Source organism: Chroicocephalus ridibundus, chromosome 8 (genome assembly GCF_963924245.1).
Source record: "Chroicocephalus ridibundus chromosome 8, bChrRid1.1, whole genome shotgun sequence".
Taxonomy (NCBI): domain Eukaryota; kingdom Metazoa; phylum Chordata; class Aves; order Charadriiformes; family Laridae; genus Chroicocephalus; species Chroicocephalus ridibundus.
Window position 1 is genome coordinate 3762699 of NC_086291.1, and position 17681 is coordinate 3780379.

At 43.3% G+C, this 17681-nt stretch overlaps 1 protein-coding gene across 15 annotated transcripts in view; it reads right to left on the bottom strand.

Annotated features, from left to right (window-relative positions):
- The window catches only part of NFIA (nuclear factor I A), a 362170-nt gene that overhangs the window by 23290 nt on the left and 321199 nt on the right, over window positions 1-17681 (bottom strand). For 10 of the 15 annotated variants that reach the window (XM_063344275.1, XM_063344278.1, XM_063344281.1 and 7 more), the window contains 3 exons: window positions 17305-17483; window positions 14594-14759; window positions 7298-7389 (listed from right to left, as the gene is read on the bottom strand). In XM_063344275.1, coding sequence (XP_063200345.1) covers window positions 7298-7389; window positions 14594-14759; window positions 17305-17483 — 437 coding nt within the window. The remainder of the gene's footprint in view (window positions 1-7297; window positions 7390-14593; window positions 14760-17304; window positions 17484-17681) is intronic. The other 5 variants (XM_063344270.1, XM_063344284.1, XM_063344283.1 and 2 more) reach the window with 2 other exon arrangements.

The window sequence follows — 17681 nt, forward strand, 5'->3', positions numbered from 1 at the left end:
CCAAAGCTCAATTAAACAGGCTTTGTGCATGGAGCTGAACTGAAGGGAAGGGGAGTGGGGAGTGACCCTCATTTCTGGTCACCTTTGTATCTCCTCTCTGTGGAGCACACTCTGGACTGTCATTAGCAACTGTGATCAGAGCAGCACATTCACACTCGTGCTGCACTAGGGACGCGTGGCTACGGAGCTATTATGCGATCGGGGCACATCAAGAGCACCACGACCGCATGAGGGCTCTTTGCTCCCGTCATGGTGGAACCATCTCAATTTTAGCTCAGCGAAGGATTCAGCCAACAAAAGAGAAGAGCGAGTTTGATATGGCCAACCACAAAGCAAAGGCAGGGTCTGAAACTTTCTTTCAGCTTCCCAGGGTCTGAGGCCTGCTGATGCTTGATAGAGATTGACACTGCATTTTCTAAGCACACTCTGTCTAGACTTAGGCTACATTTTTAGAGCCATCTCCAGGCCACCCGCAAGATTGGGCCGGTATAGCCCCTGCCTGGGTGGAAGATGAAAGACCGCACCAACATTTGTGTCACATATCAGTAGCTTGGTGCCACTGGTTCTGCAGCAAAACACTTTTTGCTCTGCGATCAAAAGTTTCAGCGGTCATAATAGGGCTCAAGCCCGCAAGCGCCTGCCCTTCTTCAGCACCCTTCAGCCCAGGCAATTACTATGAATTAAGTGGTGACATATACAACTTTCTCTTCTCACAAGCTCAACTGTTCATTATAATGGTTCTGTTTCTGAGATCTGTTTTGTATGTCCCATTTCTTGTGTATCTCTAGGAAGAAAGTGATCTATGAGGGTACAGGGCCCACATAGGCAATCTGAAATTCGGGTGGCACTTTGGGCACTGTGTGACTCTGCTCCAGGTATTGTAGGAGAGCAGCCCTTGCTTCCGGTTGCTGATATGGGAAAGTCCACAGATCCCTGCTGGGTTTGGGAGGAGAGTGATCCCTCTAACTTCAGCAGCTCTAGAAAGTAGCAGTCCCACACCCCAAATTGTGTTTTTATACCTAGCCCCCGCAGATTTCTGTTCTTTGCCCAGGAGAGATGTTATTCCTGCATTTAACTGATGTTCTGAACCTGCCACTACATTTGTTGCCATGGGCCAAGAGAAGTTAAGTCTTTGCTTAAAAGCGCTTTGCAGTTAAGTTTCTTCCAAAGCCACGCGTGCTGGCCTGGGGAGGTTACTGTATGGAATATGGGCTGAACTGACTGGAACAAACGCTTCCAGATTAGTGTTGCTCATCTTCATTCACGCTCAAACACAAGCGGTGCGTTCAGCCTTGGGGATAAGTATTCTTATCCTGGGCAGGAACGGTCACCTAAGCAACAAGTAGCCCTGACCTGGCTTATAAATAGTTCTGCGCGGAACCCCCAAAATAAAAGGGCCTGATCTCATTCCTGCAGCCTCTCATGTTCTCTGCACGCCCGCTGCAATGTACGAGCCGCACGCAGCCCTTACGCTTGTTCTGAACACGAACCGCCCGGCGCAGCGAAGCGGGGGCTCAGCTGTTAGCAGTGGGCAGCGATACCAGGAGATCCTGACCTTCGCCTCCCTCCCCGAGGGCCAGCAGGTGCTGCCTGGCTGACCGGGGCAATTCCCGGGCGCTGGGAAATGGGAGAAAGAGAGAAGGGGGCTGAAAAGGACAGGCGGCTTGTGGTACTCATTAATAAAGCACATCAAGGCGGGCTGTGCGTGAGGCGGGCGGCTCTGCGTCCCTTCCTGACGCTGCGAAGGGCAGGGCGCTGCGGCCGGGGGTTCGGCGAGAAGCAAAAACGGGAAATCCCCACGAAGCCGAGGCACGTGTTTTATTTGTCAAAAGAAAAAATGTGTGCACTGGTTTCTTTCTTCCATAGGGTGGCAATGGAACCTGGGCACAGAACAGCTATGCAGTTTCAGCTGCAGGAGCGGTAGCTCTGGAGGAGCCGCATTAGTTTCCTATTCGAAGTGCTGACTTTGATCTATGAATCCTCTACGCTTTCGGGTCCCGCTACCTGCGAGGCTGCTTCCCTGCCTCCCCCCTGCCCGCCGCCTCCGGCCGCAGCGAGGGGCATCACCTGCACTGCATCCCTCCGAATTAAGCGTCCGGGCAGCAGCCACTGGCTGTTATCACAGAAGGACCATCTACTCTGGAATTTGCCTCCCTCCCTTGTCTGACAGAGCTCACATCTGCTAACCTACAGGACACAGCCTAAAGCTCATTTTTTTTTCCTCGTGCCCTTTGTTTTAAAGTGCTGCCAGTGAAAAATGGCAGGTTGCAGTTTGCTTTCTACGAGGATTGCGGGGAAGTAAAATAGTCTTTCCCTTGTCCCTCGAAAAGAAAGTAATCGTACAATTAGGTTTGGATGTGCACCTGAGACATAAGGTGGTTTTTTAGAGATAAATAAAAGCCTAAAAGAAGACGCTACAAAGGTATCACTGTCTAATTCAGGAAGGTAGAGAACAGGAGCAGATCTAAAGTTAGCAATTTCCTTCTCCTATAAACATTTTGCTAAACTTCAGTAATTCCCCCCCCCCAGCTTACTCTTTTATAGACGTGTTTCACAGGGTACATTTTTGTACATGGTCTTTATAAGGCTGGTAGCACGGGCATGTGCTTCTGCGCTTACTGGTGTTCATGCTGCTCATTTAGCTGCCTTGATAAGCTTGTTTGACTTTTGGGGGTTTTTCTTCCACTTTACTGTGTTGTGCTAGGTACATTATGGGCTTTTTGTTTCAATTGTTTTGCGTTATAAAGGACGAGCTCTATCTAGAGCCCGGTTGTAGCTGGGTGGCTCTAGGGCCCCACCAGGGAAAGTGTGAAAAGACAAGACCTTGGCTTAATATCCACCCTCTGACTGTCGTTTTGGGAGCGGGCAAAGGCAGAAGCAGGAAGAGCTTCTACTTCGGTTCTTCTCAAAAATAGTTTTATCTTTTCCTAGAAGAAGGTAAGGGAATAAATATTTGGTTCTGCGCTTAACTAAGTTTTAGAAACTAACCGGGATGGATCTGATGTTTAGATTAGAGAGGGGATTTTCCTGAAGCAGCTGGGCAAGAGTGTGCATGATACACTTTCATAGAATCTCAGAATGGTTCGGGTTGGAAGGGACCTTAAAGATCATCTAGTTCCACCCCCCTGCCCTGGGCAGGGACACCTCCTACCAGACCAGGCTGCTCAAAGCCCCGTCCAGCCTGGCCTTGAACCCCTCCAGGGATGGGGCATCCACAACCTCCCTGGGCAACCCGTTCCTTTCTCTCCTGAGCAGAGAAGAAAACCGTTTTGATTTTCACAGGTGGTTAAAGCAGTTGATCCTCTGCCCGGGTGCCTGCGGTGGGAGGCAGTTTCTGTTCTGTGCATCCCCGTAACCCTACTGCGTAAGGCACCCGGGCTACTGGCAGGTAGGAGGGAGTAGATGGAGCAGGCATGTGTTGCTCAGGAGCTGTTTTTAGCATCCGAAGTACAATTTCCAGGAAGATGTAGGGTAAGTAGGTGGCAAACAGGACTCAGCCTAGTAAACAATGTGGAGCCGCAGCACACTAAATACTTAGGATCCCCAAAGGAATTTTGTAGTGGAGAGCAAAGCGAGGGCATTAGAGATCAGCACACGCTGCTTAGGGTGGCGAGTGACAATGCAAACTCTGGTCACAAAGAGCAGGTTGCTGGTTTAGTGTTAGCTCTGAGCGCATATCCTGTGTTTCACGATTACTTTTGTCGCTTGGTTAGGAAGAAAAAAAAACCCCAACCCAAACCTCAGAACCCTTTATTCTTTATTAGCGGTGTTGCTACCGATAGGCTAGTCCTAATTAACGTGATGGTACTTTCCCATTCCTCTACCACTCTCCTTATTACAAGTCCTTGGCAATACGAGAGACGTATCTATTACTTAGTCATAAGGTATCTAGACCAGCTTGCTTTTGAAACCAAAGACTGTGCACCCCAGGCATACTGTATTTCTGATTTGCATATGGAAAAGGCGGTTAAAAAGCTGATGCCCCCATCTTGCTTGCGAGTCAAGTAGCAAAAGTAAATGATTTATCAAGCAAAGGTTACAACACCTGTGCCTTTTTGTCAACATATACAGAGGATGCCAAGTCAAGTGCTGCTTCTAATAGCTCAAACAGAAATTTAGATTCAAATAACCCCCCAGATAGGACAATTATGCGGTGAGCCGCTGGAGTGGCAGGGTGATGGATGGGGTAAGCAGAGGCAGTGTCTGAAAAAACAAACCAACTGAAAAGTTTGGAAGCCGCTAAAACCAGACAAAGCCAAAAGCCCTTTTGGGGCTTTTGTTGCTGAATCAGAACTGACTTAAATCACTTTATTTCCTGGTCTCTTCTGCCATGGAGTTGTCGTCCTGCTACAACCTTTGTTGACACAGGAAAACGGCCTTTTTCTAAATAAAATACTGTATAAATTCTATAAAATTCCTTTAAGGGATTATATTTGAAGCAATCTGACAGAAATTAGAATGTGCTGCTAATGGAAATGTCTACCGCAAATTTTTATAATGCCTATTAAGAAAGGCATGTACTGGTTTTGGTTGTTTAAAAACAGCCCAGGACAGAACGATCCTTGCTCAAACCCAGCCATGCTGTTGTACATTTGTCTGCGATTTTATTCCAATGTTCTGTGAAAGCCTGCGAATGCCCATGTATGGGAAATGTGACTTCTGCTGAACGGCGCTGTCACATCCCTGTGCACAGACTCACTTTTGCAGCATTTTAAGACTAATAACGATGATGCGTAACTCAAATGACCCACCAATCGGAAGAGAAAATCAGAGCCACCAAAATGCTGACCATAATGTTTTCTTAGAGCTTGTAGCTGGGCCGTAATTTTAAAAAAGCAGACGTTCAGATACAGTCTTCATTTTTATTTTGTTGATCCAGCAGTAAAGAGTTGCTTAACCCTTCTATTTAAGCTTGACTTTCAGAAGCTCTGAGTGTTTGCTGCTTCCTCTTGTCTAAGGGAGCTGTGTGGCCTGGCAGTTACTGATCCTCAGGACCCGTATCTTAGGCTGACTCCGAATGTACTATAAAAATCCTGATGGAAAGCAGCCATCTCAGCTGCTTTCAATAACACAGTCCTCTGTGTTTTTATATTTTCATTTTGAAAACATCCTAAGTGATCGTCCTATACACTAATGCCCTGCAAAAAGAGTACAAAAGCACGTCTTTGTTTAGAGGGACGCTAAGTAAATCCCAGATCATTGCAGTTAGTATTTTTACCTCACTTGCCTGATTTAAAACACGGTCAACTTCAGAGTTGTTTCATGAATAAGTAGTGAGTTTTGCTGATAAATTATATATTTAGTTTCAAGTGGGTTGTGGTGGTGTAATGATGTATAGAAGCAGGGAGATGCAGCTGGAGTCAGAGACTGGAAGTCAGTCTCCTTACCCGCTGCAGCATGTTTGACTTTAATTGAAAGCTCTGCTCGAGTATTGTTTTTCACTGTGCAGCATTGTTATTCACCATACTGCATTACATAGAAGCACTTAAAGTAAGGCTAGAGCACTTTAAAATGATTTAAGTCATAAATAAGGAGAATGAAAGTTTACAGTCAACAAACTTATCTGGGAAACCTAGGCTGCAGGATGCAAATAAGTTTAAAATATTTTGGAGACTTAATACTGTTGAGTCTCACTACATAATCAATTTACCAACTAGTAGTTTTTCAGTCTTCTGGAAAAGGTAAGTAGCATTCTCCAAAGGGTTTCAAGTTTCCTGAGCTCTGAAGGGAAAGACCAAATGCTTAAGGACTTTAACAGTATACCTTAACATTCCTCTTTCCCAATTTCAGTGTATTTCCGTGTGTTCCAGTTGTTTCCAGAACGACTGGAGAAATAGGATTTACATGTGAAGGCGCATGAAAACTTGTCACGTACGTCAACTGAATAAAGGCAGAGGCTTGAGAAGTGGGGCGCAGGCTGCATTTTGTTAAGGCAGGAAAAAAACCCCGGCACCTGACGGGTTAAAACCCCGCTCTGCACTGCTGCTGTACTTTCTGTGACCCTATTTAATGCAGAGAAGGTTTGAGATTCGAGGTAGTTTAACCTGTGCTGTCGACAGAGCTATAAACTAAAGCCCCTAACAAATTGTACACAAAGAACAGATAGCAAGAAAACACATTGTGTTCACAGGCATCTGGTTGCAGCCCTGTAAACCGAAAAATCTTGGGTAATGAGCGACTTGTGTTTCGTTGACAGCGTAGGTGCCGAAGCCATCGCAACAAGGAGGCTGTCTTCATGCACATACAGGACTGTGGCATGTGACAGCCATTCATCTGTACGCTAATTATTCAGATGCATATAAACGATTTGAAAGAACTTGCAAGAGCTAAGAGTAGTCTTCCCCAATTTGCTAGTTATTTGAATTATTACTTCTTAGTCATCGCAACCAGCTCAAAACAAAATCACAAATATTTCTTGCCGTTGACCTTTAAAAGAATTGTAGCGTAGTCAAGCAGTCACTTAAAACTACAAACTACAGTTGTCCTAAAGCACTAGTTCTGCTCACTTTTTTATACCTTCTCCCCCACGATAACGTGATATTAAGCACAGTCTTAATTTTTTCAACATCTGGCTCAAATTAGCTGCTAACAAAACTGCCAACAACTATTTTCTTAATCGACCCTGGGAATTTGATACAGCTTGGAAAAAGCACATTTAAACCTCGTCCTTCTCCTAAAGAAACACAAATGTTTACTTGAGCTTCTGATTTGACCATAGCAGGACTATGAATTCAGTTAACCCAGCTTTATAGGCCTGCCTCCACTGGACTTTTTTCTCTTTGTGTAAGGAAACAGATGTGCTCGCAATTACAAAATCTCCTGCTCGCTCAAAGCCCACCATGCAAATGGCCAACCAGGAATTTGAGGCTATTTTTTTTTTTTTCCATGGAAGTCATTGGAGCCGTCTCCCGTTGTATCTGGTTGGGGACTAAGGTGCCCTGTGACCTGATGGGTCTCTCTGAGCTCCTCTTTTGCACATGCAATTAACTGCACTGCCTTGGGAACAGCTTGGAGCAAAAAATCTTTGAAAACCCAGTCCTCGAGGGAAAAAAAACTGCACTAGAAGCCAGTATCTTAGAAAGCAAGAGAGGTCTTTCCAGTTACGAAAGCAGCGTTATTACTACATAAGCCCAAAAAAACACAACAGACAAACAAACTGCAAGTGACATTTCACTGTAGTTACTGAGACCATGTGGGTGAAGTGACAGCGGCAATGCAGCTGGCTCCGCGGGGACACGTTAGAGGACACTGGAGAAGAAGAGGCTGCAGGCATACAGAGAAGTCGAAAGCGGCCCACCTGAGTCTGTTGAGGGATATTTACAAAGCTTGGATCCCGTGGTCCAACACTGACGAATCGGTTTGCGGGGGAGGTGCTGGGTGTCGAGTAGGCTGTGAAGGGAAGGGACACATGCGTTGAGGAAGCGGCACTAGATTGCACACGAACAACACCAAAACACACTGTCTCAGAGCCACCTAAGCAGATGTTTAACATAGAAATGTGCAAACGTTTTAGAGAGCGAGAGTTTGGTTTTAGACACCGGAAAGGTTTGGTCTTAATGATGGGGATATCAACATGGAGGGGACCGGGCTGGTGGGAGAGGGCTCCTTGCCGGGCAGGACGGCCACGACGTGTGCTCGGGGAGAAGGTGCTGGGGTCACCTGCGCTGGTCTCCATCCCACGGGAGAACTGCTGGAGACCCTTCCACGCTGGGACAGCACAAGTGACTTCGGTACATCCTGACTGTTTTCACTCCAATATGGGGTATCTCTGGTTTTAATGGGGTTTTGTATAGCAGTGAATTTACTAAAGTGCTTATTAACAGAATCAGACCCTTATTTCATGCTAATCCAGCATTCTCTCCCGATAGAAAGTTTTGGTTTTCATACTGCTGTGGTCTGCACTCTCTAAAATGTTCACTTGATGTGTTTGACAAACTAGGAAGATCCTTTCGGTAAAAAATTAATGGGTTGCAGTTTCACTGGGGTGGTAAGTGCAATCAGTCTGAAGGCTGAAGCTGCCTTTAAAAACTGGAATGGCTCCCATAAACGTAAAGCTATTAAATGCAATGCAAGCCAAGAACCCAGATTACTTCCAAACTTGAAGTACTTTAATGATTTTATTGTTGCATTATATTCTCCACTGCAACTGTCCACAATGCCACGTACTTCCACATCCAAAAGCTTTCAGTGCATTTTCAGTCTTCCTCTCGTTTGAAAATCCCTCATGCAATCTTCTCCCTTGGTCAGTTTTTTGCATGTTCAGATCTAAATTCAAATAACCTAAATAGATACCTTAATACAAACAGTGATTCTGTCTATTTTAAATATATTTATGGGAATGCATTCTGCTGAATAAAATCCCCAGACAATCTAACTATCCAATGAAGAGACAAAAAAACAATGTTAAAAGGAAAGTTACTTGCCAAATTCCAGTCAGGCTAAATATAATGTTCAGGCCTCAACGTTACAGAAAAATAAAGTGAGTTAAGAGACAGAGAAGACACTGAGGTGTCTGTGTAGATGAAAGCCTGTTGCCTTTCTGAAGGCAAAACGTTTGGTGAAGAGGCATTACATTGGAGGAGCCTTTGGTTTGGGATTGTACTGAATCAGACCAATGCTCCACCTTGGCCACTGTCCTTTCTCTTACAGAGCCATAAGCAGACGCACAGGGAAGAGTCAAAACAGGTCACATATTCTCTTTCCCATATTCTTTCCCACCCTCTGATTATTTTCAGCTCAGGGACTCCCTGTATTTAATGGTCCGCCAGGGATTTCTCATGGAGGAATGCCCCATCTGCCCTATGAGCATGCGGAACCGCATCCTTCCCTCCCCTCTCTGCACAACTCTCACAAACATCTCATGACGCCTCCTAATTCTTACAATTATATCAGACAGCTTCACTTTCTCAATGAGCATTCCCCTGAAATCACCCCAGGAACTGCATATCTTCATTTCTTACTGATCTGAGGGGAGATAAGGCACCCCCTGACTTATAAGAATGAATTCTTCCCCGTTGTTTCCACAGAGGTGAGCTTTTCTCTCCAAAAAGCTGTACTTTGCTAGTACTTGCAAAACTCATGCAAGCAGCAGCTTCCCTTCACAAAGTTTTAAAGGAATTTTTAAGTGCACTAATTCATCTTTCCGAGATGATTTTGCAAATTGCAGTGCAGCTTGCGTATTGGAGTACGAACGGGTACGTACACTGGTCGTTATGCGTATCTGCAAATCAAGAAAGAAGTGAACTAAGCAGATTTGGTGAGACGTTCTCCTTGCCTTTTTACCGTGTTAATTTGCTTAATAATTCAAAGAAGCCACAAATTTGCAAAGGGTATATCTCTGTCGCTAGTGCCATGTATTAAGATTCTTCTGTACTCTTCTATGGTGAGGGTTTTTTTTTAAACTAACTACTGAACCCTATGTTGTGCAAGACTAAAAATTCCTTCTGCAGTGGGGAAAATTAACTTAAAGCTCAAAACCCAAACATCTGTTGTTTGGTTCTTCTGGTCTACTTTTAAGGAAGCAGAATGAGTGGCGAGGCCATTTAATCCCTTGGAGCAGGTAAGTTCCACTCAGAAGGGAAGGAACTCATGATCTTGTTTACAGTTCCCTGTTGGCAGATACTTTTGCTGTGATATTTGGTAGAAAATCAAAGGGAAACTGTCAGAACGCTGTCTTAAATGGCTTCTCTGTTCAAACAAAAATTCTAAAACATTTGAAAACTCTAGAATATGCACAAAAGTCCCCTCAAACCTTGCTGGATGAATCGCTATGTATACCTTTCTTCCATAATGCTTCAAACTATGTTTAACTTGCTTTCTGAAAATACACGGATGTCAGCTTGGTATTTCCTTAAGGGCACATAACTACATGGCTAGAGCCAAGAAGTGAAGACTACCAAAACTACGTCTATGCAGAGCAGGCTTTACACTGGGCTCTCCCAAGATGCTTGTCCCACTTCATTGTAAAATGTCACGAGACGTTTGCAGATTGTAAGGGGCCATGTTGGCTCAGAATACTAAGTTGACATGGAACATACATTAGCAGTGACTGCTCTTACGGTGAAATCTGGTTCAGAAAAGGGAGCAGGACTGAGTGTCGCTTTGAGCATCACCAACATGGCTTCTGGCTGTATCTTACTGTCTTCATACAAGTACCCTTGTTTGACATGGAGGTGGGATCCTGGAAGTTCAGCCACTTCTTATCCCTATACTCTGTCCCGAGATTAGGATGGGGAAAACTGCTCCAACTGCTTAAAGCTGGGTCATATTATGTTATAGTATACATAGGCTAAGCCTATGGTGGGGCCTTCAAACTCCTTTTTAGGAAAGGGAAAAGCCAAAGCATGGAAAGGAACAGAAGCCAGGTCTCTTAGACAGATCTTCTGATCTTTATCAGCTTTGTTCCATGGGAATGGTGTAGATCTACACTAGTTTACACTAGCTGAGAGCTGGCCCGTTGGGCTTGAACAGGAACATCTTCCTGCCCAGCCTAGTCTTTCTGCTACTGGAATTCACTAAGGATTGTTTGCAACATCATAGCCCGTAGCCAAGGAAATGAATGTGATGCCACAAATTTGCTATGATGCTTCACTTCAGGAACAAGCAAAACAGGAGATGGCAGAGAAAGAACATTTGCTCACACAGACAGCTTTGATATTTAGCCAAAATGGCAAGAAATTGTATGAAAGACAAGACAAACAAACAGTTTTGGGAATGTCATGTATTTTAAAGTTGCCTACGGTACGAGAATGTTAACTTAAAATATACTTTCCTGAAATAATTCATATTAAGTGTAGGAATGTGTCGTTTTATCAGACAGTTCTGGATCAAAAGGATAAACTTTTGGTTGGTAAAGATGATTGGGTGAGCAATAATCTAGTGTACCACTAGGTCTGTCTTTTACAGACCAAGACAACAAGTACATGTGCTTGATGTGAAGAGCTGTACCGTTTCGCAAAGGACTAGGAGTCAGTTTAGCCATTGTGGAGTTGTAGTGAGAGAATTAACCGGAGGAACGCGGTGCAATACAGCAATTCCCACCGCAATGCATTCTGCAGCTGAGTATCTGAGAGGGAACTGCGAATTCTAACAAATTAAATGATACAGCCATCACCCTCCTTTTTTTTTATGGATGGGGAAAGGAGCGAACAGAAAGCTAAAATGGCTTGCCCAGAGGGTGCTCAGTCAATGCATAGCAGAGAAAGGGAGAGAAATCCAATCTGATTATGAATCCAGTACTATAGCCACAAGATCATTCTTCTCATCCTGCCCCAAATGCTATTTAACACGAAAACTCCTTGGTGAAAAGGGACATTAACCGATAACGATCTTGCCCAACAAGGGAAAATAGCGAAGTTTCTCCCCACGTAGAATTGTGAACCTCGGAAAATAAAATTTAGTTTAAAAAATCTCTTTTAAATCATGGTGTACAGGATGGCAGTATCTGAGACTCTGCATTGGAATGAGGGCCCTAGGTTCTAACACTCACATGCAGTTATGGTAGCGATAAAGTCCAACTGGCATGCAGTGGAGGTGGTGTTTTCTTTGGGCAATGAGATATTAAATTCAGAAACTGTCGAGTTCAAGAAAATATTGTGTGGTGTTTGTTAGGGGTTACCCACCAAACAAAATCGAGAAGAGATCTGAGATAAGATAATTTTGGGGCTGCATCTGACATCAAGGTTAAGTTCTATTGAAAAGGCTTTCGATGCAGGAAAAGTGAACCCTCCCAAACCTCATGAATCCCATCTCCATTGTGTCGTCTCACTGAGGAAAAATGCTGGCTTCCCAAAGGGACAGGATTCACAGCTGAAATTTTCAACTCCCAGGGCATGCCTGGCCACCCAGTAGCGGCAAATCCCCAGTGTGCATCTCCAGGGGCTCTTCCTTCCTTGGACAGCACTAATGTTCGTGTTTTGGTTAATGTCACAGCTGGAGGGTTTCACTATTGCTCTGAGAATCATTAACCACCTTGTTGTGATTTTTAGCTCTCATTCCCAGGAGGCCACGCTGTATTGAACAGCTGCTCCTGGCTCCTGCACCCCTCAGGAGGGCCATATTCCAATTTTTGGTAGGGCCATAACTGCATTTTGTTTCTGCAGAGGGCTTTCTGCTAGACCAAAAAAGGGAAGGAGAATGGAGCAAATGCCAACCCCTTTCACTCCGTTTCCTTGGGGGGGGCTTCATTCTCCTCCGCACAGCTAAGGAGAGAGTCTGGCCAAAATCTAACATCATTCCTGCCTTTGTTGCATAAGTGACTTTCCAATATCCTAAAGCTCGGCAGGGCAGTCAGCCATAACCCAGCGACACTCCCAGCACCGGTGCACTCAAGCAGTTCGTAACCATGGAAAACACCTTTTTGTGTGGCTTTTATGAAACTCTGGTGAATCTGCACTTGCTATTTGAAGGCCAATATTTAGTTAAGAAAAAAGATAAACACCGATGAAAATGGAGGGTTGGTGCTGATTGACACACTAAATGGAGTCCAGCGGGCCCTTCTGGCAAACTCTCGCTGCGAGGCTAGGAACTTCGGTTCGTTTTACTCTTTATGTGGCCAGCCATTTCCACTGGCTTTGGTATATATGTCATATCTTTTCTTAGAAAACGTTCCCTATAATCTACTTTTCTGTAAAATTTGTCCGTAAATTAAATTATATGCTTCTTTACAACTCAAGCCACTATTATTCAAAACCCTTACCAAAAGGAAGATGCATGCCTGCGTACGTACAGAACTATAGGTTTAGACATCAGCGTAGCTAATTAACAGACAGTAATTATTTTCCTAATCTTTTGTTTAAATACCACTAACTGCCTGCTCTTGAGAAAAACCTCGACTCCCAATTAATGTGGCAGCTGTTTGCTGAACATTGAGCCACAGTGACCAGCCCGAGCCGATACCGATGGGTGGTTTTCTGCGAACTTCAGCGGACAAACGTCAGATTTTATGCCAGCTGAGAATCAGGCCAGACACGCATTTAGCTTGTTTACATGACCACAGTATCACAAAAAACAAGTATTAAGATTACTGCTAAAATGATGTTGGGAATTTTTTTCTTTTAGACACCACACGCTGCCAGTAAACTGAGTCACAACCGTAATGACAAATATACATTGACCTAGTTTCATTTTTCCCGGTTCTGAAGACAAGGAAATAGTAAGGCATTGCTGACTGTACTCAGTGATAACTATGACTAAACATTAACCTTTTAGATTCCGCCGCTGAATCTTATTGATAGGACTTAAAAGACGGTATCTCCCATGAGAGAGCGTCAAAACTTCGTGATAGCACAAGTGTTGGTCTAAGGTCAGAAAAGGGGAGTGGAGGGGAGGCAATGAATCAACTTCTTAGCTCAACAAAAATCTGCTGATCAATTCTAGAAGTCCTGATTCTAGAAGATCATGTTCACAATCTTACCAGACTGTCTCATACTAAAACCTATTTTAATTTCTAAGCGAGCCAGAGTATCTTGCTGAGTTTGCAGTTGTGCGCTATCGTGTAGCAGAAGGCAATGCAAAACTCCGAGAACGACCAGATTTTTAAAATGCCCCCTGGAACCTGTGCAAATCTCCTGAACAGTATATAAAGCTTTAAAAATGTAGGCTTCACATGGGCTGAATAGCGAATACCTCTTTGCACATCAAGCAGTGGTTCCATATAGCATTTAAATAATAAGCTTGAAAAGCACACAAAGGGATTTGCTCTTTCGATTAGATTGATTTTTGTTTGTGGATGTTATTTGGACTCCCTTCACTGTGGAACAAGTCCCCTACAGTTGCCATTAAAGCACTGAAAGCTTCCCTTTTGTTTTTAAATGTCAGTTTGAGCATAGCTTCATTAAATCATTTCACAATTAACTCCCTGAACATCCAGACTTTTTTAAAGCATCAAACCCAGCTGAATCACATTTGTTTCCCAGCAGAGTGAGTCCAAAGTGGTATCCCCAAGTGTGTATCCAGGAATTTGTATATTTGACTTGTGGCTACACAAAATACATATGGGAGCCGTGTGGGTGGTGGAGAGAGGATTAAAGCTTTCTCCCTGGGCCTAAGAAATACCATAGCTTCTTGCCCAAAACGCGGGGCTCGGGAACCGAGTCATTAGGGAAAGACGTCTGGGTTAATCTAGGAAGACCTACTCCCAAAAGAGCTATAAATGAAGTGAACTCGAAAAGAGTTGTTAGTTTAGCCCAGTATGTATAAGCAGCAATGTTTTCGATGAGGCTATCTGTCTGACTTCCATGTAGCATCTGTCCTCTGAAGCCTGACTCAAGATACCAAACTGCCTCCTCATGACAGTAAACAAGATCCCAAAAGTCCCAGGTTCTGTGTCACAGCTTAGTTATCGGCCTTGATTTCTCTCATAGGCAGTTATGTGAAATGCCAACAAAGTCAGAAACAAAACTGTAACCTCAAGCTAACTCTTTTCTCACTAATATAAAACCAGCTCAGAATTTTGTCCATCATATACAGAGCGGAGAGCTCTGCTACTTCCCGAGAGCTAGTCCAGTCCTCATCTCTGAGTAGCCGATACCGGGTGACCGCAGCACGTTGAGTGCTGCTGTGAGCCCTTGCTTCCCGCTGCGTCTATACTTACTTGGAGAAGTGGGAGAGGTGGCCCCTCCTTCTGTTGATGTAGTTGGAGGTTTTGTGTCTGGCACTGGCAGAGGCACAGGCCTAGCCATTGGTGGCGGAGGTGGTGGTGGCAACATTGGGGTAGGAAGGAATGGATTGTGCACCTTGCCTTGGCTGCTACCATTGGGCTGCCAAAAAACAAGCAAACAGACAAAAATTATACTAAAAATCAGCTATTAGGAACCTCCAGTAATAACAATCTAGTTGAAGGCTATGCATGATACATTTATAATTACTTGAGAGGTGGCAAAGAAAGCGCTGGGTCAAATTCTCCATTGCCTTCAAGGAACTTTGTCTCAAACCCTGTGAACCTTGTCAAACTACGGAAGTTCTCTCTTTTAAACATTTGTCCTACCAGCAGGGGGTCTGAACTGTCCTGGATTAAACTCTACTACTCTTTACATTTCCTGCAGCCACTAACTGATGCTCAAAGAGAGCTGAAGCAGTATTTTTGACCCTTTAAATCCCCTGGTTTTGTGCCTCTATTATACCCTTAGGATATCAGTGCCTAGGACTCGAGTGTAAATTTCTTAAAGATACTGCTCATTAAGAGAAAAAACAAGCATTTTTGGTGGTCTTAAAAGTCATGCTGATATCTTATTACAGGAAAATGAATAAGTATATATTAAAGTAACTGCTCTCCCGCATCCCTTTTGAGTTAGCAGTAACATAGCTCACTGTTTAGTTGCCATTAGGATCATACGGAGAAATGACCGAACTTAGAACTGCTTCGTTTTACACATCGGGGAAAAAAAACACCCTCCCTTTAGCCTGGGATGTGGTCAGTCACAGGCAGAACGGGCTCAGCCGTACGAGTGTGGTCTGTCAATTAATCATCAGAAAAACCTGTCCATAACCAAAAGTGTTTTCAAGTATCACAAAAACAAGAAGCAGGCTTAAAAAAAAGCCTCCCCTTCCCCCAGCTTGTTAAGTTTACATTTTAAATGTAATGCAGCCTGGACACTTGAAAACCATAGAGATAGATGCCAAATACCATTATAAAGAGAAAGTAGGACAGCCTGTGAATCAGGTGTTCCATTTTAGTGACAAAAATGATGAGATCACTTTCGACAGCACTCTACAAATTGATCTCACTGCAGTTCTTCTGGCACTGAGCATTGGCTTTTCCATTGATGATAAAAGCTCAGCTTTAAACACAGATCCATATTCTAAGTACTGCTAAGGAAAATAATATTTTAATTCCTGTTAGGGTTTCCATTAGCCCGAATTACTGGGGACAAAATACTGATACTGGCAAACGCTTGGGACCTTATTTTCATTTCACCTGCTTTGGCACTGACAAAAGGCCTTAAAGTCGTGTAGGTGCAAATCACACTTGTGCTAGAGCAAAAATGGTTCAGGGCATAAATAAGACTCAAATTCATCTGCATTTAACTTAACAGCACTCCCACTGACTTCAAAGACTGCAGTTACTAGTGTTTGCAGTAAGAAGCAATCCTTCAGGGATATTTATTTTTCCAGCACCCAGTACCTTTAATAAACTAATATATTAGTGACATCTCTCAAACACTATCTTGTCTCACAATTAGGTCCCTTTCCTGCCAAGAAGACCCCTGCTGTATGTTCATTGTGAGTGTGCTAACAGTTCATAATGCTGAATGGTTTGGGATAAATTAAGCAAATGAATACTCAAGGAAAAAGAAAAGCACTATATTGATTTGTTGTCTAGACATAAATGTATCTGCTAACATATTGCAGACATTATTCAAAGCCAGTACTGGCTGGAATAAGTAGAGTCAGTTTTTCTGCTAGGGAAAGGAAAGCACGGAGAACAATATAGCTTATTAAATAAGTGCAATAAATTAGATGCTAATAATTAAACTAATTCTCATTAGCACTTTCAATCGTATGTATGTCAGGAAAGAAACAGTAATTTTGCCAGTTATTACTTCATTGGCTGGAAAAAGTTGCATGCATTACATTTCATGAAATATTCAGAGCATTATTTTAGATTTGATTTACATAAAATTTATAAATTCTGTATTTGACCGGAATGCTATTTCAATAATAGCAAGATGATTCACTTTATTTGATTAAAAAAAATGAAAATGGTTATTTGAAGCTTTGGAACTCTGCTTAATTTTTCATAGAGATAAGGGGAAAAGATAACTGCTTACAGAAATAACAAACCATAATAAACTGTACTTTTAACATCTTGAGTTCAAGTACTGGTCAACTTGATCTAAAGTGCTATAAGGCAGTATTTTTTTTTTTTTAATGAACTTAGCTGATCTGAAACATCTGTTTCTCACCCTCCCTTTTCCTGCTCCTTCCCCCCCCACTCTCCCCTGAACTTCAAAAATAATTAATAAAAATTATTCTGCCTTCATATTTTGTTAACCCGAGTTCCACTAGGGTTACAACGCATGCACCGGAGTCATTTGTGGAGGGACCCAAAAGGTCGCTGTATCACCAGCTTCTCTGACAGTTTAAGTTAATTTCACCACAATGTGGTCGAGTGGTTTTTTGGGGAGGTTTTTTGTTGTTTTTTCGAATATTTTTGCAGTAGCAGCATATTTTTTTTTTTCCCCTTCCAACGGCTATTCCAAGGTGTGTTCCTGTATGCAACATGCTGTTAAAATAATCCCATAATCCCGTGGTTAATTTTACATAGGACAAACACTTCTGAAGAAATAAAAACGGCTTCCTTACATTTAGGAACCCCACCTGTCCAGCCTGCTGACCAGCGTCGGGGCAGACAAGTTGGACAAACTCTTTCAGAGTCTCCTGAGGATGATAGCGGATTGCTGGGTGTGAGAAGTATGGCCCAGGCTGTTGAATAATGGGTGATGTTGGAAAATGAAGAGTCGATGGTGTTGCATGTGGACTTGCTATAGGAAAGAAAACAAAGAAGTTATATAGAGTTTTGCCTTCGGAAAATAAAACAGTTTAAATCTACCGTAGTTTTACTTGTAGTCTTTTTTTTTTTTTTTAAATGTACAGCATTATACATCTGATCTTCACAATTAATATATTAGACCACATTGTGTCCTACACTCACTTCATCTAGATCCTGAAAGCAAGGGAGC